The sequence below is a fragment of the Nothobranchius furzeri genome, chromosome 4 (genome assembly GCF_043380555.1).
Source record: "Nothobranchius furzeri strain GRZ-AD chromosome 4, NfurGRZ-RIMD1, whole genome shotgun sequence".
NCBI lineage: Eukaryota > Metazoa > Chordata > Actinopteri > Cyprinodontiformes > Nothobranchiidae > Nothobranchius > Nothobranchius furzeri.
The window spans coordinates 64,392,740-64,413,508 of NC_091744.1; the positions used below are offsets into that span (position 1 = coordinate 64,392,740).

The following is a 20,769-nucleotide window of genomic DNA, read 5'->3' on the forward strand; positions in this document are numbered from 1 at the left end:
GTGTAGAAACAAGAGTGTATTATGTTGGTTTACATGAGTGTGGAGATGAATTTTAAAAATAACAACAAAAAAAACCAAAACAATTGTGACTAAGTCATTTTATTAAAACTTTTCATTGTGGGCATGCGGACAAATTTACTAAACGGACTGAGGTCTGTGATCTTTGTAATCCACTCTGCAGTTTTTACTTTTATCTCATAAGCAGCAGGATTACTAGAGGCTGCTTTGATTTGTGACGTCACGATTTTATAACGCCTGCTGCCGTCTCTTGTCACACCCACTGAAGACCGAGTCCCCTAAAGAGCTCATGACTTTACGTCCATGTGACTGTGTGTGTGTGTGTGTGCAGGTTTTCTGACACAGGAAGTACCTGGGAGGTTTCTGAAGTCTTAAGTGAACAAATGGGAAGTTTGTGTGTGTGTGTATGAGACCTCGGGTGTTTTCTGTCACCATTTACTGCAACAAATGGTTGTTTTGTACAATAAGCTGCAGGATGCCATACTGTGACGAGGAGGAAAAAGTGAAATAACAGTTTTGCATCAAATGTTTTTCAGATGAAGGTTTTCTTTGCTATGACTTTATTTAATCCTGACACTACTTACTTTTAAATGCATGCTTGTTACACAGGTCTAAGTCACACGTGCTCTAGAGGGGAGTCAGCAGGTGGATTTGGGAATGCTGTTATTCTCATGCCTGTACAAAACATCTATTTCAATTCCATCTCCCAGGTCAGAATTTTACCTGTAAACTTGTACAGTACTTGGAAAAGAGATTTCATTTAATTTGAAAAACTACATTTTGATACATCTGTTTGTTTTTCTAATTCAGAGTAACTTGTTCATACGTGACAGGGTTCCCTCTCTAAGTTATTTATGTTCTATGTGCTAATTGATCTGCAGTTTGCTCATTTTCACTTCCATCATCAATGGGGAAAAATGTTTGATTCAGTGTGATGGATTTAATGTTACATCCTCATTTTTTCTGTCTTTCTTATCCCGTGGCATGGTTTGGGTAGACGAGCAGAAGAAAAATGCCTGTAAATTTACTTTCTTTTTAATTTCACGGTCTTGGTAAAAAAAAAAGAAAACTTTTTTTTTAGGTAAACGTGCACTGAACATGTCCAAATTGAGTTGAAATGTTGTAGGTGATGTAGGCCGTAAGAACACAAGATTAAAAAGTTAAAAACTACTGTCTGATTTTAATGTTCACTGTGTTTTATACAGTACTCGAAATTTTTTGTTCACTTTGAACATTTTTACTAAAAAACGTTTCAAATTGTATTGTGCAAAGAGATGTAATTTTTGGAGTACTTGAAATGCATTAATTAAAAGACTCATTCAAAAATCAAACCGAACGGTTTTGCTGTCTGAGGTGTGCGTTCTCTGGTTTCTATGGAGAAATAAGATGGATCCAGTTAGGATGAGCATCAGACACTGTGGGGTTGTACTATGGGATGTCAGCAAGTGCATCTCAACTTGTGAAGTAATTTTTAATGTGATTCCTAAAGTGGTTTGGCCCCCCAAAAAATCCACATTTTAGGCTCTCAACATTCATATTTTTTATTAAAAATGTAGATTGAAAAATGAATCAAGTCCAGCTGATGGAGTTCTTGAAACCCTTGTTGCAGTTCTGCATCCTAAAATAAATAAACCTAGAGGAAGACCAGGAAACGCTGGAGGAACTATGTTTCTCATCTGGCCTGCGAACACCTTAGGATACTCCCAGAGGAACTGGCTCAGGTGGCTGGAGAGGGAATTCTGGGCCTCTCTGCTGCCCCGGTGACCCGACCCCCGATGAGTGGAGGAAAATAGATGGATGAAAACCAGATAATGTTTAAATTTAGCAAAGAAGTTTATTTCTCTTTTGTCCTTAATTATTTTGCATTTAATTTCAGTTCATAGCATCATGCCCTTTTTATTTCTCATAAACTGTCTTTGAATCTCTTGAATCTTGCATCAGAAACGTGAATTTTAAAAGAAAGGATGAAAATCAGTTCAGATTATCTCACCAAATAGATGGAGGAAACTGTAAAATGTTCATTTTTTCATCATCAGAATGAGTGATGAATGCAGTGCATGACCATCACCAGCAGAGGGAGCACTGGCTTTATTGAAAGTGTTAAACAGGAACTTCTGAAGTAGGTTGGTGTTTTATTTCATTAACGTCACAAAACACACTTCAACATCACCCACAGCAGAGAACTGAACTCTGAAATATCAATTCTTATTTTATGACTTCTGATGAATGAAAGCAACACCTGTTTTATTCTTCACTGGTTGGTTTTATACCTAAAGCATTGTAAATAAGTTGTGACAGCTACAGAATTATAACAAATCACATTCTAGAGCCACGCATTTGCTCCAGATTTTGATTTGTTGTTGATTTTTCATTTTGGTAGTAACATCGTTCCTGTCGCTTTGTGTGATTTCTGAGAGATACGCACATGGACGTAATTTTCACTTTAGAAGTGTGTGTTTGTGTGTGTGTGTGTGTGTGGGGGTGGGTGGGTGGGGGGGGGGGGTTGAATCTTTACAGTATGCTCTAATGGGAAACAGGCTTCAACACAAACGGTTGTTTTCTACTTGGTCCTAGAGCTCAATCAGTGTCAATTTAATATAGCTTTATATTGTTTTTAGATGGTAAAAAGTGCAGGGGTCAAAACTTGACTTTGGAAAAGGTGGGGGGGACATGCCCCCCCCCCCCCCCCAAATTTACGTCCATGGATACGCAGATATTAGAGATTATTTACACAATACTGAAGTGAGTAATTATCCACTGCAGGTGCAAACTGTTGCACATGATCAGCTGTAACATGATGAAACTAAACGTCTGAGCATTATCGGATCACACTCATGGGCACATGTGGGTCTGTATTAGCCGTTTATCTCAGTAACACCAATTAGATCAAGTATGTAAAATGTTCAAATGTCAAACTAAAAGTGAGATGTGAAAATAAGCTGAAATATTTCTTAAAATATGATATTTATATACATTTTAATGAGTAAAATACTTGAAAACAAAAACTCAACATCAAGGAGAGATCCTTGTGGTGTGAAGAGAATATAAACAAAAATAGAACATGATTTGGTAATAAAAACACAAGGGGTGACACTGTGTATGTAAAAGTGACTTCTACATACACAGTGACTTATTTATAACAATTAGGTTAAAATGTAACAGGAATGAATTTTTCCTACCTTTATAAAAACAGAAATTCAAACTGAAACTGAAAACAGTTCATGGTTGTTCAGCTGGAAAATATTCAGTATTTCTTTGGTAATTTCACTTTTAGAGGTTTCAGTGCTGATTTGAAAAATGCATCTCTAGAGAGAATGAAGCGGCCTGGAGGATTTATTACTGAACTCTCCTGGCTGTTCCTCATCAGGTAAAAACCAGTCAGGTGTGATGCTCTGTCTCTTTCTAACTCATGGTGATCATCTCATATTTGTCCTTCAGACTGATGTCCTCGTCCTCTTCCTCCTCCTCCTCCTCTTCGTCCTCCTCATGAGCTTTCTCGGGCTCATTGTGGACGTGGTGCAGCTCAATGAGCAGGAAGTAGATGACGGCTGCGACCACGCCGCCCACCATGGGTCCTGCTACTGGGATCCACCACCAGTTGTCTGCAGTGCTGCGAGAACAAAAACAGCAAAGAGTCGATGAGGTCACTGCAGGTCGCCGTCCCTGGATCATTCAAAAGCATCACATACATTTGCACATGGCATGTGACATTACATAACACAGCTGTCAGGGTTGATTTCATTATTAATCCATTGTTTCATCTCAAGTTTAAGATGTTTTGCACGATTTTATTGGTCAGTTCAAATTTCTGTGATACCTGAAGACCTCCATCCCCCATCCGGCCACCGCCGTGAACAGTCGGGGTCCTAGGTCTCGGGCTGGGTTAAGGGGGTAGCCACAGTTCAGTCCCATGGACACACCAATGGCCATGATGATCAGGCCAATGGCCAGCGGCTCCACGCCTTTCGGAGCTCCAATGTTTCCACCATCGATGATTGCAAGAATACAGAGAACGAGCATACCTGTGCCCACAACCTGCAGGAGCAGCACAGCTCTTATTGGATCGCTGTCACCATTAACGTATCGATCTGTAGAAGCTAACCATAAGAGGAAAGCTAAACAAAACACGGCCTGTGTTTTTTAACAAGTTGCTTGTACTTTAGACACTTTGAAGATAATTTGCAACAAAAAACATGTTATTCAATGTAGAATATATACAGTTATCTACAACTTCAATTAAACAGAGATTACACAGCGTAACCCTAAATTACTATGCTGGTGGGGCCGTCATGAGTCTAATTCACAGCAGCGATTTTATTTTGAAGGAAACAAGGGAAGGAAACACTCATGGAGCTGCTTGTGCTGGCTGTTCTGTAATAATATTTATGACCAGAACTTCCTCTAGATCAGTGGATCCCAAACTTTTCAACTTCAGACTCACAAAGAGCAAATGTCAAGACATGTGACCCCCGACATCTTTCATTTGATAATACAAACATGCTTGAAGAGCAAGTCACCCCCAAATCAACCTTTTTTTTTGCTGATAAACTATATAAATGAGTGTCTAATCCTGCATGTAGTCAATAATTTGGCACTTGAATGCATCTTAGTTAAAATTTACATATTCTGCCTAAATCTGTCAGTGTTAAAAAGAGGTAAAAACTCTGCACTACATTTGAATTTAAATCTGCCATCTCTAGTGGCTGAGAGATATACAATGATGTTAGCTGGTACATTATGATGTCACAATGCTGCTGTGAGCCTGTGTATGTGTTAGCAGCTCTGCTCTCTCAGTCTGACAGGCAACAACATTTGTTGCATTTTTCAAACATGAAGCTGGAGTGGAGTAAGTTTCTTGTAGGGGGTGACTTGCTCTTTAAAAAGAAATAAGTCAGGGCATAAAGAAAAATGCTTCAACTCATGTTTACTTTTAAACATTTATGGAAAGTTAGTTCAGTTTTGTAGCAATAATGCTAAAAATATAGCTTCAGCAATAGTTTTTCTGTTTTATTTATATTTCTGGAAGTGGATCTGAGCTTCCTGTTATCAGGAAATAGGTCATTTGATGCAAACCAAGCAAAAGTGGGGGTGTTTGAAATGGGGCAATCAATGCTGCATTAGCAGTTTTTTTTGTTTTACTTTGACATGTTTGGAAGCTTAATAAGTGCAACAGAGCACAAAAAAGGGGAGGTCAATAGGTCATGGGGACCAGAGCTCACCTGATCGATGAAGCCTCCAAGAACTGACAGGTGCCTAGCAGGGTATGAGGCAAAGATGTGAGCAGTTGCATTGATTCCCGTCACTGACAGAATCCCGCTTGTGAAGTCCATAAATGAATCTGCGTTTGTGACAAACAGACAGCTGAGGATCTGTTTTGAGCCTGTGGTTAAAATGATCTTCCTGAAATCGAGTGTTGACTTTTTACAATCCTAATTGGCCCACGTTGTAAAATACTTCACCATAGTATAATCCAAAGACCGCAGCGGCTCCCGCAAAAGCACCGAGGAACTGGGCCATCACGTAGAAGGGGAACTTCCAGATCTTCAGCTTGCCCAAAACCACCATGGCCAGAGACACAGCAGGGTTCACGTGGCCCCCTGGGACAGGGGACAAAGCAAAAAGTGACAGAGGGGTGCAGTGGGTGATGGGGGGCTGGAATAATGTCCCAAAGATCAATAGCTGGGGCTGTCACATTTACGAGATTGGCAGAAGGGAGGCAGACCACCACACACACACACACACACACACGGTTGAGGGTTTTATTATATATGTTCAGGAGCAGAGAAACAGAATAATGGTCACAAATCAGAAATTCACGAGCAAACATTAATCTAGGAGCAAATAAAAGCTTTCTTACAGTAGATTTATGTTGCACTCGTGCACGTAAATCAGTAATCAGCAACAAGATTAAGTCAGTTACATACAATTTACAGGTTTTCAGAAGATATTGTAATGCTCATTGAAACAAATATGAAGGGATTTGCTGTTATTCACAAATTTGAAAACAATAAATTAGTTTTGTGACTAAATTAATAAAAGTTTTGAAGCTCCTGGATTTAAAACTGCAAAATCTGTTAATCTGCTGGTACAAATGTGTCAAAACTGAGCAGTTGTGTTTCCTTTTGTACATTACATTTTATTTTTTAGAAGACTGAAGACTGTTCTTTTCAAGGCAAATTGTAATATGTGTGTATGTGTGTGCTTTCCCTACATTTACAAGGTCATAAAATAAAAAAAAATCATTAAATAATAATTTTATCTGCAAAAAACAAAAATATCTACCTTAAACCAGCTCTTATATCTAAGTTTTGTTCACATTTTTAAAGCGTTTGTCTCCATCTTGTGCTGTTAGTGGTTCTGCTCTGGCACCAGCTATGGTTGCTCTGCTGGCCTGAGTCTGGTCTCTGTCACAGACAGAAGCCGCTGATCAATGGGGTTGGAGGACATTTACTGCCCCGGGTTATGTACGACCGCAGAGAGGCTGTGATCCTGTGCTGGTAAATCAATGGTCAGAGCGCATTCACTGAATGTGGACAGAGTTGGCACGTCCCTGCTGATCCTGGAGCTGCCGAGGTGGCACATGGCAGGACAGGGAGCCATAAAATGTTCTTTTTACTACAAGCTGGCAAATCCTCATGAGCAGCAAAGTTGACAGAACAGACAAAAGAGCTGAATCTAGTAATTATTATGTTTTTAAACACACGAGGCAGCAAAAATAAAATAAAACCTGTTTAGAAAAGACAAATTCTGATTATAAATGTTGATTAACACTTGTGCAATCAGATGTACCATTGGTAATTTTGCATGAACAGCAACATGTGTTTGCATTTACCTGAGACTCCACCAGCCACATACACGGCCATAATGAGGCCCACGGAGAAGCCGATGTGGATGGTGAGCGGCTCTCCAAGAGTGTTTCGACTTAGCACGGTCTGAGCTACCGAGCCACAGCCAAACAACTAACATACACACATAGGAAGACAAGTTTTTAACACGCCACTTTGAAAAAATACCCAGATTAATATCACCAAAGCATCTCAGAAACAACGTTTCCATGTTGTTTTTGATTTAAAAACAAAAATCACACTTACAACCAAGACAAAAGTCCCAAGGAATTCTGCCAGGAATTCTTTGAATATTCCATGTTTGAGGGCACAGTGTTGCCTCATGTTTCTCTTGGGTCGTAGCTCAGTGGTAAAAACTGACACCCGTCCAGCAGCGAGAACCTCTGGAGTCAAATCTCCACCTCTGCTGCCTGGCCTGCAGCCACTCAGCACAGACTATTGATCCGTTTCAACAACTCTCACTTTAGAAAGTTGATGCCAAATATGCCAAAGAGGAAAATGGACAAATACGCAGCTTCCTATTGGACTCACTGTAAAATATAAATGTTAATATGTGCTGTGTCTGCTAGGAAATGAAGTCAAATCTGCAGAAATGTCAGATATAAGTGCTTTTATTGTAGCTTCATGACAATCAGGAGGTGTTCACACTCTGGAAAATGTTTAAAAATGTATTTTAGTAGCTGCAAGAATTCTAAGTTCCCTCACAGAAGTATATTAGTTAAAAAAATATCAGTAAATAAATGTACTTTATATTTGTAGATATAAATGTCTCCACAAGAGGGCAGCAACTGAGTTGTAGAGGCAGAATGAAAAATTGTTAACTGAGCTGAATCATGTTAAGATTTCCTCACATTCAACATGGGCTGATGGAGTCCAGAATATGTGCTCCTTTATTTAAGTTTTTCACTTTTTGTCACATCAATCGGAGCCAACGTCGTCCACGTCGTTCAAACTGTCCTCCAGAACTTTGATGATGGCCGGTGACTTCTTCTTACGTCTGTTCATATAAATAGATAATAAATAAAGTACAAAAGTGCCACAACAACGTGATTTGGTGTTGGAGTATTTTAAAGTCAGAACATCACCTCATCTCGTTCCTCAGGGAACTCAGCTGCACATGAAGCTGCTCGTTAGCCTCAATCTGCTCATCCAGATCTCTCTGCATCTTCTTCTTAACATGCTCCAGACGCTCGATCTCCTCCTCTGCCTCGTCCATTTGTCTCTTTGCCGTCTTCAGCCTCTGGCTCAGCTGCAAAGAGAGACATGACCATATGAGTCTTCTCTTCTGGTTTTGGGGTTTTCACGTTGCGTTCTCAGACGCTCCTACCTGTTCTGTCTGGCTCTGCAGGTTGGCATGTTCCTCATCCGTCTGCATCTTCATCTCCTTCAGTTTGCGCTCCAGCTTTCGGTTTGCTTGTTGCATGTTGTTGTTGTCCCTACGAGCCAAAGCACAGAGAGATTACGTCCCTGCTGCAGCTTCCTGTAGGTGATGTCTCAGACCTTTTAGAAGATCACCTCTCCTCTCCTTGCAGCCTCTCCTCCAGCTCCTGGATCCGGCAGTTTAGTTTGGAGATGAACGCGTCTTGATTTGTTCTCTGTGATCCTTCTAGGTGAATCACTCTGCTCTTCAGGTCTTTATTCTGACGCAGGAAACATGAGTTGGAAGTTTTGTCTTTTAATTATTGTTAATACAAAGACTGAAGGTTTCCATTTAAAGGTTGACTGAATAGGTGTTAATTAGTGCTAATCTGAAGGACACATTCTGAAAGTAAAAACAATAAACATGAAAATGATCAATATTAAGCAACCTGTTCCACCAGACGAGATTTTAAAAGTTGACTCATCCCATGTCTACAATTAAAAGACACGCTTCATCTTTTAACGAGATTATTCCCAAAAATCACAAAGTTTAAATCCACAAACATGTTTTGATGGTACATTCAGGTTTGAGACGTGCAAAAAGAACAATGGAACCACAAAGACAGTGTCTAATGTAAATAATCAGTGGATTCTGATGCAACATTTATTCGAGCTGCTATGAAGTTTTAAAGGTCTGGCTTGTTTTTGATGACTGAATTCAGATTAGCCGCAGTTAGATTAGCTGTTAGCTTGATTCGTCTCATTTTCTCTGTCCCTTTAGGAAAAATTAGTCCTGCGTGAAAGCTGAAGTAAAGTTGTTTTGTTATAGAAGTGTAATAATGTTTCTCACACTTGTTTTTTTAAGTATATTATTGTTTCATTTTGATCTCTGAAGATTTAAAGGGCTATTCCACCCCTAAGTTAAATTTTGTCAATCTCCGTATTCCCCAGAGTTAGATTAGTGAGAAAAAAGCATTTTGTAATCAGAGCAGTAATTCTGGTCCAGCAGCAGTCTGTCTTTTTCGAACGCTGTGTTATATCCACGCGCCACGCAGCGGCGGCTTACAGTGGTGCTTTGTCGTAATGTAGTCCCAAATCTAAATCGGCTCCTGGAAATACTTCGTGTTACTTTTTACTTTTCATTTGCAGTCAACATGATTACTGAGCTCACCAGGAATAATTGGTATCATTATTGAGTAATTATAATCACTTTTGCAAACAAAATGCTAGTTTCTGCTATTCACTTCCATTGTTTATGCTAAGCTAAAGCGGATGGACTGCTGCTAGACCAGGAGAATTACTGCGCTGGTTACAAAACGCTGTTTTTTCACTTATCTAACTCGGGAAAACAGAAATAGACAAAATTTCACTTAGGGGTGGAATATCTCTTTAAGCTGTTTTTTCTTCCAAAAAGGAATTCCTTGGCCTGACTTTGGCAAGATGGTTTGTTGTCTTCTTTTTATTTATAGAAAAGCTACCTAGATCCATTCTGCAGGAAGAGCATGTGCAAATCCCAAATAGCTCAGATTTCTTTTCTTGTAAACCGAGAGTTAAAGTTGCTATAGCGAATCTGCAAACAATCCAAGTTTTAAACGCAAATGCGGTAAAGGAACACTCACTCCTCTCCTCGGGTAACTTCCCTGAGATGCTTCAGCCAGAATCGGAAACCCATATTGTCAGAGGAAACAAGATAGTGCAAAAACCCTGTTTTCTAGATCCAAACATCTTTAGTTGTCTGTAACTTAAAATGGTGAGTTTCTTTTTGGGACTCTGGTAGTTTGTCCTAAAGTTGGAGTGGTAGCAGCCAACTGCTTCTCCTTCTCTGATATTACTGAGCCACAAAATTCTCACACCAGCAGTGGATTGTTGCTAAATATGCAAGTGCGTAATGAATAAAGGACCCAGGGAAGTGAGGTGGTTCAGCAAGATCGAAAATAGTCCAACAACCGATAGTTGCTTTTGGTCTGAAAGGTGTTGGCAGAGGTTTTTAAGACAAATGCAAGAGAATCACTTAAATTTTTATTCATTTATTTTTATTTCCTCAACATATTTATACCTATACTATGTTGGAATGTTGTTTAGATGCACGAAAAAAATTTTAAGCTATTTTTTTTCCAAATTTGTTGTAGCAGCTTTAATCTCAATCCCTCGTTATTTGTTTAATTGTCCAGCGTGGCGGTGCAAGGACTCGGATCATTACCTGTCTCTCCAGGCTCATCTTGTCACACTCCAGGTCCTGCCTAGTCGCTCGCTCCTGCAGCAGTTCACTCCTCATCTGATCCATCTGCAACACACACATGGTCGCACATGGTATGGTTCGGTACCAGGTGGTACTATATGGTAACACGTGGTAACTCATGGTAACATATAATAATGCATGGTAACAAATACACAAGGTAACACGTGGTAACACATGATAGCTCACAGTAACACATAGTAACGCATGATAATACACAGCAATGCACAGTAGAACATGAGTTCAGACACAATGACACTGAGACATTATCAGTGCTTACCTACAGATCTGAACATAAGACTATCAAGTGTTTTTCAAACATCAGTGTTGACCAAAGTACCGTGAGATGTTATTAAAAAAGACAAAAACATGACACACGTGTTCAATGTGAATCTGAAGCTCAGAGGAAATGTGGGAAGCATCAGATCTATGAACTCTCGTTACTAACGATAAACATCTAGAGGCCTAGAGAAGGGCGTTTCCTCCTTCTACCCTCCACCCAAAACTGTCAAATAGTCTGCAGGGGCTTCACTCCAAAGCACAACGTCCTACTTCACATGCGCACCAAAGATGTGATGGCATAAATGAAGATTATATCACGTCTGTTAAAGTGAGCTCTGACAGAGCAAATAAGTAAAAATCTTCACAGGCAGAACGGGTCCACTGATCAGCAGTTTTCATGACCAGAGAAGAAACATGAGAACCCAGCTGTACATGTGTTTATAATAAAAACAGATGAAGGGCTGAGTCTTCATGGTGGAGGAGGACGACAAATGATATCACTGATATTTTTTTAAGGTCACAGGAGAAATAAACCTCACCTGCTCTTTGGTTTTGTCTAAACGCTCCATCAGGCGGTCAGCACTGCTGTGCTCATCGTTCAGATCTTCCTCCAGGTGATGCATTCGCTCCTGAGAAGAGAGGAACATCACTGATAACACCGTTACCAAAGATTTATTATGCAGATTCTCTGCAGCAGTGAGTGTTTGGCAAAGGTAACCAGAGGTGTGTGTGTGTGTGTGTGTGTGTGTGTGTGTGTGTGTGTGTGTGTGTGTGTGCGTGCACGGGGGGGGGGGCTGTGAGATGGTCCGATAGCTTGTTACAGTAAACACAAGCTTCCTCAGCTGATAGGCAGTGTCAACACTGAGTGTGCTCACAGTAACTTTTTGTCATCAGTAGGACAAACAGCTCTGCAGCGAGTGGGTCAGAGGTCACAGAAACCAGCACTTCATTTTCACTAATGCAGCTTATATATTGTATGATTAATTTAAAAATACACATAAGAGTGGTTAAAAATTACTCTAAAATACAAACTGGTATTTTTTAGTACTTATTTAAATCATTTTCATTGTCTTACTCAAATATTTTCATCACAGCAAAGTAATATATATATATATATATATATATATATATATATATATATTTTTTTTTTTTTTAAACGTTTTAAAACTACCCAAAAAGTATATAAAATAAAATAAATTAAAAAATGTTGCTGGACACCATATATATAATATATAATTAAGAGAAAATTAAACATATTTTCTTCTTATACAAAAAAAAACAATTAATTCTGAACCACAGCTGATAATAAATCTATAGAAGTGTATTTATGTAAATTAATGTCTAAAAGTGTTTTTCTGTTTTAGTTTGTGTTTCTTTTCAGTGGTGGAAACAGAAGAAATGAGCTGTGAAAAGCACAAATATGAGATAAACTCCAGGTTTCACTTTGAGCTTTTTCCTTTGTTGAGTTTTAAAATACTGAGGTAAACCTTCTGCTTGTTCACCGAACCAAAACCAGCTCTTCATACCGTTTTTGGGAACATTTTAATCTTAACAGGAAATCTTAGATTCTACAGGATATGTGTGATATTGTGGTTGTTACGGTTATTAGGGGAAAGACTTTAATGTGACTTATGACTTTAAAGGATCCTAATTCTGGTTCATATGCGGATATTTTTGGGGAGTTTTGAGTAAATCTTTACCTCTAGGAGTTTGACCTGCCGCTCTCGATCCTCCTGCGAGGTGGCGTTCCTTTCTTCCAGCTCCTCCACCCTCTGCTCCAGCTGTTGGCTCCTCATCTGGGCCTCCTGCTGCTCCCTGCGACACCTCTGCAGATCCTCCACCAGAGGAAGGAGCTGGCCGGAGAACAGACCAGTGGTAAAAATAGCCATTAAGGTAAAACATGTTTCAAATGAGTTTCCAGCTGCAGATGAGAGTCAGAAAAGTTGAAGTTAAATTCTGAACATGTTGCTGACTTTTGCTTTTATTGGCTACGAAAGCAGCTGAATCTCCAGTTTGCTGAATCAGAGACAGAGCACCACACCTCTTCCTGCAGCTTTTGGGCCGTCGCTCTGGATTTCTCCAGCTCTGCGCCCTTTTCCTGCAGCTGTCTCCGCAGCTCAGCCAACTCCCTCTGACTCCTCTCTCTGGCCTCATCAACCTGGTTCTGAAGAACATCTGTGGAGGCCTCACACTCCTCCATGATGTTATTCATCTGAGCAGGAAGATAAGCACACAGCTCAGATAAGTGGACATCTTTTAAAAGTCAGTAAACACACAAATCATTGCCTCACCTCACGTGACCCTATGCTTAGGAAAACAGAACCTCATCTGGTTCTGGATTTAAGCAAGATTTGACCTTAAAGCAGCAGGTTTCCACCTCCTACCTTCCTCTGCAGTTGCTCCATAGCTCTATCCTGCATCCTCCTCTCATCCTCCAGCTCTGCCTTGGTCTTCCACAGCTCTTCCATTTGTTTCCTCTCCTCCTTCAGCTTCTCTTTTAACTCCCTGTGCTCATGGTTTAGTTTGGTCATCTTACTCTTTTAACATAAAGCAAAAGAATCCATTAGAGCTGCCATTCCACGTCTGGATGTCATGTGATTCTGAACAGGTATGCGTTACCTGTACATCCTCTAGGCGAGAAAGCAGAGACTGGTTAGACTGACTCATCTCCTCCTCGTTTCTCCTTACACCCTTCAGACTTTCCTCCACCTGGAGCTTTTCCCTCTGAACAACAACACTGATCACAGCCTGTGAAATATAACCATTTCAGGTGTTTGAGTCTCTATGTTCTCCTCACCTCCAGCTGCTTTGCTCTCTGTTCCACCAGCCTCTCTGTGGTTTTCAGCTCCTGGATGGTCTGGTTTAGTTGATCCACCTTACTGTTCAGTTCTCGGATTTTTCCTTTCAGATGATCCCGCTCCTGGATCAGCTCCTTCATCTGCGCCTTTGTTGCACCTCTCTCCTGTTTTGCCTCGGCCTTCTCCTGACCCAGTTGAGCATTGCTCTACAGGACAGCATAAAGATGATCAAAGTTTATAAAAATCACATTAAAACTGTTTTAAAGGACGAATATCTTTATTTACCTCCTTAGCCAGCTCTAAATCTCTTAGTAGCTTGCCCAGCTCTTGCTCATATTCCTCCTTCAAAGCTGCCATATATTTATCGTGAGTCTCCACCTCCTCTCTGAGCTCCCCCTTCAGGGCACTGAACTCTCTTTCTGTGTGCTGCAGGACCTCCTCCTGTTCCTCCTTAGCTTGTAGGAGCTCCTGAAAATCCACGCGGAGCTGTGCCAAATCCTGACAAACACCCATCAAACAAAAAGAGTCAGGGTTTTGGTCAAATCTGTACAGTTTTGGGTTCACGAGGTTCTACTTTACCTTCAGAAGAACTTCTTTCTCTGTGTTGATCACTTCTGCTCCCTTGGCTTGGTCCAGCTCATCATGCATCTCAGAGAGCTGCAGCTGGAGGTCTTTCATCTCAGCTTTAGATCGCTCTCTCTCCGTTCTCGTCTGGTTCACTCTGACAACACGACACAGGAACAGGAAACGTGTGTTTTGATTTTAAGTTATATAAATACATTAAAAGCACTAAAAGAAAATATTTTCGCCATCACACTTCACCTGAATGACTAAAGCACATCAGGGCAGGCTGTGGATTGAAGCACTGAGATGAGACGTATGATTTTTAATTTTATTTTTACAGAACTGTGTGAAACTTTTAAAGGGACATATTGTGACTCTTTTCTTAAGTTATAATTCTACAGGTCAATAGAAAACACGTTTATTAAGTTCTTTGATTAACAGCGCTCTTGCATAAAGCAGTTTCAGTCATTTTATTCTTGATATTTTCAGTACCTTCCAGAATGAGTCGTTTCAGGGCTCTGTCACTTTATGAAAACAAGCTGGAACTGGTTACGCCCACCTGTCCCTGGTTTGAACTGAGAAACATTGCTATCTAGGAGGAGCTTGGAGTGGAGCTCAGCTCCTCCAGTAGAAGCTCTCTCTTACATGTGAGAGGTGATTCTTGGCTAATTTCCCCTTTTGTGACATCACAAAAAGGCACTTTTTGAAACATGTTTTAGGCACATAAATCCTAAAACTGAACACTGACTCTAAACAAATGGGCAGGTTTTTTTTTTATTATTTGGAGTGTTTATAGAAGCAATAGATACCATCATGGCAGAACAAGAAGATGTAGGGGTGAGTTTAGCATAATATGTGCTCTTTAAATGACCCACACTCCTTTATGTTTTTATTCCATGCAGTCATGTAAATCTTTTAGTATGGCATTGGTCAACAATGTTTTTGGAAAACTTTCAAAGTTTTTCTTCAGACTTTGAATGCTCTTCCGCTCATTTTTGTCCAGCAATTGACTACTTTCAGAGAAATGTCTTTTCTTTTAGTCACTCAACTTCGACCTATGAATCATTCAAGCAAAGCTCTAAACTCAAGAGATGAGGAAGACAGGAAGATCAGTAGAGAACCTTCATATTTTAAATATGAGAGACTTTGTTAATCGCAGCCTTTACTTCCAGATAGCGTTCATCTGCTGTACATTTTTTAAATTCTTGGCCCTCCGCCTTTAGTCCTCTGTTTAATCCACTTTGCTCATCTCTGACCACAACATGTCCTGATCAGGAGCATGAACTGAACAGAAAATGAGTAAAAATGCAGCACATCCTTACTCCTGTTGGGTGGACCGGAGTTCTGCCTCAAGATCAGCCAGTTTGTGTCTCAGGTTGCAGAGTTCTGTCTGACTTTTGGTCAAATCCTCCTGGAGTTTCTTCTTATCAGTCCTGGCTTTTTCAAAGGCCTTGGCTAAAATCATCTCATTCTGCACAGTAAACAAAAAACTATATCACAATCCGTTACAGGAACTAGCTGTTAGAGGTGAAGGAGCATAAACTGAGTTTTGTGCCACACCTTAATCTCAATTTCCAGTTTTTGTTTTAACTGGCACACTTCTCTCTCCAGAGCTGCCTGTTTCTCCTGCAGGAGCATCGTCTCTGCTGCATGGTTCTGCAAAAAAGCCAAACGGACATCCCAAAACACAATGTTATCAGGAGTCAGACAAATGACTTGATTCAGCGCTGATTAAACCTCTCACTTTCTCCTCCTCCTCCACACTCTCAGCAGTCCTCCACTTCAGCTTGCTGATCTTTTCAAGCAGCAGTTTGACTTTTCTTTCGGTGGTGGAGTCATCGTCTGTTGTCCTGAGAGGCAAAACAATGATTTACAAACACAGTGACACTGTGGAGACTCTAGTGGAGCTGCTTCTTTCACTTTGACCTGCGTCACAGCAGAAAATAATGATTTAGCTTTTGTTTTTATCAAACTGGCACAAAGCAGCCAGGTAGTTTTTTACTTTTTTATTATCAGTAAAAAAAATGTTCATGCTCTGCATTCCTGACTACTGTGCACATAAGTACACACAGCTGGGACAGCCACAAATTCAAACTCATCACTAGAAAAGGTGCATTAAAACACTATGGATGTCATCCTTATAAGGAATTAGGTTATTTTCCCATAACCCACTTTTCCCATACCAGAGGTCAATGCCACAAGCCCAAACCATAGTTCTAACCCTGCCGTGTTTCACAGGTGAGTTGAAGCAGAAATGTGGAGTTTTTTTTCTTTTTCAAACATAAAATTTTTGCCGTCAGACTTTAACAGCTGAAAATGGGAGGACTTTTAGGCTCTGACAGCTAGAACCAATGAGATAATCTTTCTAAGACACAGGATAAGTTTTGTTTGTTTAAAATACCCTGAAATAACCCTCAGTGTCAGCATGTTTTCATTTATTCACTGGTTTTTGACACATATTGAACAACAACATCTAACATGTCATTCAGTGAGCTTTAGAGATGCTGCTCGTGTATTTTACAGCTGTTAGCACAATGTCATAAATGCTCATGTTAGAGTGTGTGTGACCCAGCTTGTCCTCTGAACAATAACACAGCTCCTTTCACTCATTCTAGTGCTGTCATATTTGAAATTCTTACCCATTCTTCAGGTACTTGATCAGTATTTGCTTTGTCGTATCTTCAGGCGGATCTACTGAGAGCTCTTGCTGTCCTTTCAGAAGATCAGGAGTTACCTGGTTAGAAAACATATAACGAATATAATATAACCTGATCAAAGATGACTTTGGACCGAAGCAGAACTCTACCTGTGTGTCTCTTTCATCAGATCCATCTGGTTTTTCTCCACGCAGCCTGAGAACTGAGGGTTTCTCTACTTTTGGAGACACAGACTCTTTGCTGTATTGTGTTCTGGCCTCGTTCCCCTCCAATTTGTTTCTCGAAGGGGATATTCCTGTAAGGAGTTGTGCTCTGGCTGAGCCAGGAGGATAAATCCCACTGGAGGTTTCTCCCCTGATGCCTATCAGAGAGGAGGCTCTGCTAGAAGATGGAGACGGGGAGGACGAGTCTGAAGATCTATTGTCCACACTGTGAGACCGCCGACAAGCTTCTGGGTCCAGTCTGTTCCTTGGTCCTCTTCCTCTCCGCAGGCTGCTGTTAAACTGGCTTATTAACTTACCGACAGACATGATGGAGTCTGTGTCCACTGAGCTGGGGAACTGTGGAGAACCGTGTTCATCTGAGGGAGGCGTCACGTCAGCTGAGTCTACAGCTGGACCCTCGGCAGGCAGAGGGATCCTGGGTTTGGCATTTTGAGGAGTGGAACCAAAGACAATGTCATTACTTTCAGGGTCATACGGTCTTGGGCCCCCTGTTGGTTTCTGATAATAAAAGCCGGAGGAGTTTGCAGTCCTCTGAGTCTCAGATGGAGACTGTCTTTCATCCACAGACCTTCTCACCATTCCTGGGTTGTACCCTGCCTGGTGAGTAATGACAGAGATGTCCTTGTGGCTGTCCTGGCTAGAACTGTTCAGAACCACAAAAGGTTGACCTTTGATGCCCTGAACCTGCACCCTGACTCCAAACAGGCCATCCTGGCTGCCTCTGGGACTGTGCTGCAGCACGTAGCCCCTCTTGACATCCAGGGAGGCGCTCAGCCCGTGAGACTCCATCTCGCCTCGGTCCCTGATGGATTCACCAGTAATCTACCAAAAACACAAATACAGAAGGTAAATGGAAGCTGTTTGGTCTTGCATGGGAGAGTGAACTGAAAACGTAGTACTGATGATAGTAAACAAACTGTTTACAAAACACTGGAGCACGCTGACACATCCTGGGAGCTCCACTCACAGCTGCAGCCATGAAGACAGAATAAGCGAGTGCTGCGGATGATATTGCTGCATGGAAACAGCTCCTTCTGTGTACTAATGACAGGGCACTATTGTACAGCTCAAGCTGAAGCAACGGCATGACGATCGCAACTGGCCGAAGACACTGAGGTGTCGTCACCCACTTCATGGTTTAGTACTTGAGGAAAATGCTTGTCAACAAATACACTACTATGAGGCAGACACAACCCAACACAAGAGGTGTTGTGTAGCTAACAATAACGTATCATGTCAAGAGCCCCGTCCTGTGACAGTCCACAGCGAGACGAGGACCTAAACACAGCACAAAACAGGCAGAAAAGCACAAATCAGAGTTATTATTGGAGCCAAGAAAGAAAAAGGCAGGAGGTAAAGACATAAGTAATGTAGTTATCAGCAAGGAAGGGTGTGTTGATGGTAATCTGGAGGCATAATAAGGGCGACTGATGACACAGTAAAAAGGATTGGTTGCAGGAAAAGGAGAAAAGAAATGTAATAGAATAAACAAAGACGAAAAAAACTAATAAAATAAAGGCTGAAAATAGAAACATTTAAAAAAAACACACCCAAACTAAAGATCATAGACATTTTTATTCTCATTTATGTGGTTATTAACATTTTCTTTCCTTCAAACCAGGAACAAATGTTTAATAGACTGGGTATTCTTGCAAATGTTGTATTTAGTTCTATTTGCTGCTGGGGAAATCCTCAATAGTTCCTTTTTAATTATTTTTTAGTGCTGCAAAGTGGCGAACCAGAATGGAGACTAATTGGAAAGTTTACATCTTGACTATAAATGAACTTGTCTTTCAAACGCATGCTGCAGTAAAAACACTAAATGATGGACACAGATGGTCCTTGTTCATTTACATGGGCCAGTTGCAACCCACTGAGTGATTTTGTTCAGCCCCTAATTTCATTTCTGCATGGATGGAATTCCCTTTAAATTTGAATCTACACTTTTTAACGGTTTATTTTTTCTAATTTGAGGCCTATGTTTCAGTTGCACGAGTGAAAATATCTCAATAAAATATCTTTGAATTATTTTTCAATTAAGAAAAAATATGTAATTTTGTCCCTGGTGCATGGGGTCCTGCCTCCATGACAATGTTGGCCCTAAGAGGTCTGGACACCCCTGCATTATGGCAAATTATTTTTAATTTTCACACCAATAAAACTCACAAAACCTTCAGGTCTACGGTATCTTTGTGTATATTTGCTTTCAGGTGTCAGAACTCCTAGTTAAGAGCATCCACTGATTATTTTTTAATTCTAATATAAATTTAATTTTACAACAACAAAAATGCTCCCACAAAAGATAAGATCGTTTATGAGGCGCAGTGATCGTCTAACTGTAGAAGGAAGTGGAAAATTAAGCATCAACTTTTTAAAAATAGTTTAAATCCGTAAAAGTTGCCCTTTCCTATCCGCTCCAGATGTGGCGTTTCGAATGATTCTGCTACTTTGAGCAGATGTTGTTCGCAATCGCTGAGAAACTTACCGACTGTTGCGTATCCGGTGAGCGGGGTTGAGTCCTCTTCCTCTGAACGAGCGGACTGGTCTGTGAGCGGGCAGCGGCGATCGCCCGGCCCCGCTCAGGAGCGCTCACGCTGCTCCGCCTGGTCACGTGACCACCCATGATTACGTCACCGTGAGTTAAGCATGTAAATCTAATTTCCATCCAGTGACAAGTAAATATGATCAAACAGAAAATCAATGCGTCCCCCGACTGGTCTATGCACTTATGTTGTTGTTGTTGTTGTTGTTGTTGCTTACAAACAGCCAGGATCCATATGCAAAGATAAAAAAAAATGGAGATTTATAAGTCACTCTGTATTCATGATTGATCACTAATCATGTAAATATCTACAAAACAACCTCTAGATTTTTGTCATCCGGTTTCCCATCAAACTTGAGTTTCACACACATATAACAAAGTAAAATAAAGTGCTCAACACAAAATATAATTAAAACACAAATAACAGAAATGTCGTTATTATTTTTTAATTATTTATATTACTGTTGCACTAAAATCCTTTATAAACAGGCTCCAAAGCAATATATGAAAAATATTTTAAATAGTTTTTGTTCTTTCTGAGCAGCGTTTGCCCTAGTGGTTGGTTAGTATCCGTGTAAGTGAATAAAAACAAGTAAATTACGTTTTTTCTTCAGATCTCAAATACAAATCTGTATTTTTAACGTCATATTTGCTGCACATTTGCCTTTTATCAGGATTAGTACTTTCCTAACTTCTGCTCCACTAAATCCTGCACAAGTGTTCTACCTCCTTATAGAAGATCTAAGTACTGCAGGAGTTAAATGTCCTTACATTAATTTACAATTGAAAGATTATATATTTGCCTCATATTTGTTGAATAATTTTGACATAGGTTTATTTATACTAGCCTATAAATAGATTAATATTTAGAAAAAGTAAATTTTCTGGTCGTTATTTCATGTATCCGGCTTTAAAGAGTTAAAACGTTGCAAACTGTGTAATGAGCAACTGTGTGTGTACATATGTGTATTTTTATATGTTTTGTTTTGCTTTATTGTTATTCCAGCATTTCTTTTATTTAAAAAAAAACCTCAAACATTCTGCTTCTGAATAACTGAAAGCTGCCGAACATATAATGTGTTGTCAAGAGCTTTTTTCCTGAAAATTCCAGCTTTCTGTTTATCTTTTATGATCGAATGTTGTGTATTCTGAAAATAGGCTGAGATTTCATGGATTTCAAAGGTTCTGTACAAACTCTGACTGTATTATGAATGCAAAGCACATTATCTGTACCTGATCGTTTT

General features: G+C 40.2%; 2 protein-coding genes across 3 annotated transcripts; both read right to left on the bottom strand.

The window, feature by feature from the left end:
• Window positions 1-3,287: 3,287 nt before the first annotated feature.
• On the bottom strand, window positions 3,288-7,302 carry LOC107388628 (aquaporin-9). Its single transcript, XM_015964231.3, has 6 exons — window positions 7,110-7,302; window positions 6,851-6,977; window positions 5,478-5,615; window positions 5,238-5,356; window positions 3,836-4,053; window positions 3,288-3,628 (listed from the first exon to the last, which is right to left on the bottom strand). The coding sequence occupies exons 1-6, from the start codon at window positions 7,185-7,187 to the stop codon at window positions 3,421-3,423; spliced, it is 888 nt and encodes a 295-aa protein (XP_015819717.1). The 5' UTR covers window positions 7,188-7,302; the 3' UTR covers window positions 3,288-3,420.
• Window positions 7,303-7,636: 334 nt separating this feature from the next.
• LOC107388627 (cingulin-like protein 1) lies at window positions 7,637-19,621 on the bottom strand. Of its 2 annotated transcripts, none has more exons than XM_015964230.3 (19): window positions 19,469-19,621; window positions 16,909-17,805; window positions 16,742-16,809; window positions 15,847-15,952; window positions 15,663-15,758; window positions 15,425-15,573; window positions 14,118-14,259; window positions 13,824-14,036; window positions 13,538-13,744; window positions 13,360-13,464; window positions 13,125-13,277; window positions 12,782-12,952; window positions 12,441-12,593; window positions 11,280-11,369; window positions 10,423-10,506; window positions 8,379-8,503; window positions 8,191-8,299; window positions 7,949-8,112; window positions 7,637-7,860 (listed from the first exon to the last, which is right to left on the bottom strand). In XM_015964230.3, the coding sequence occupies exons 1-19, from the start codon at window positions 19,604-19,606 to the stop codon at window positions 7,782-7,784; spliced, it is 3,249 nt and encodes a 1,082-aa protein (XP_015819716.2). In that variant the 5' UTR covers window positions 19,607-19,621; the 3' UTR covers window positions 7,637-7,781. The 2 variants fall into 2 exon arrangements, with proteins under 2 accessions (XP_015819716.2, XP_015819715.2); XM_015964229.3 differs by having other exon boundaries at window positions 16,742-16,836.
• Window positions 19,622-20,769: the final 1,148 nt, after the last annotated feature.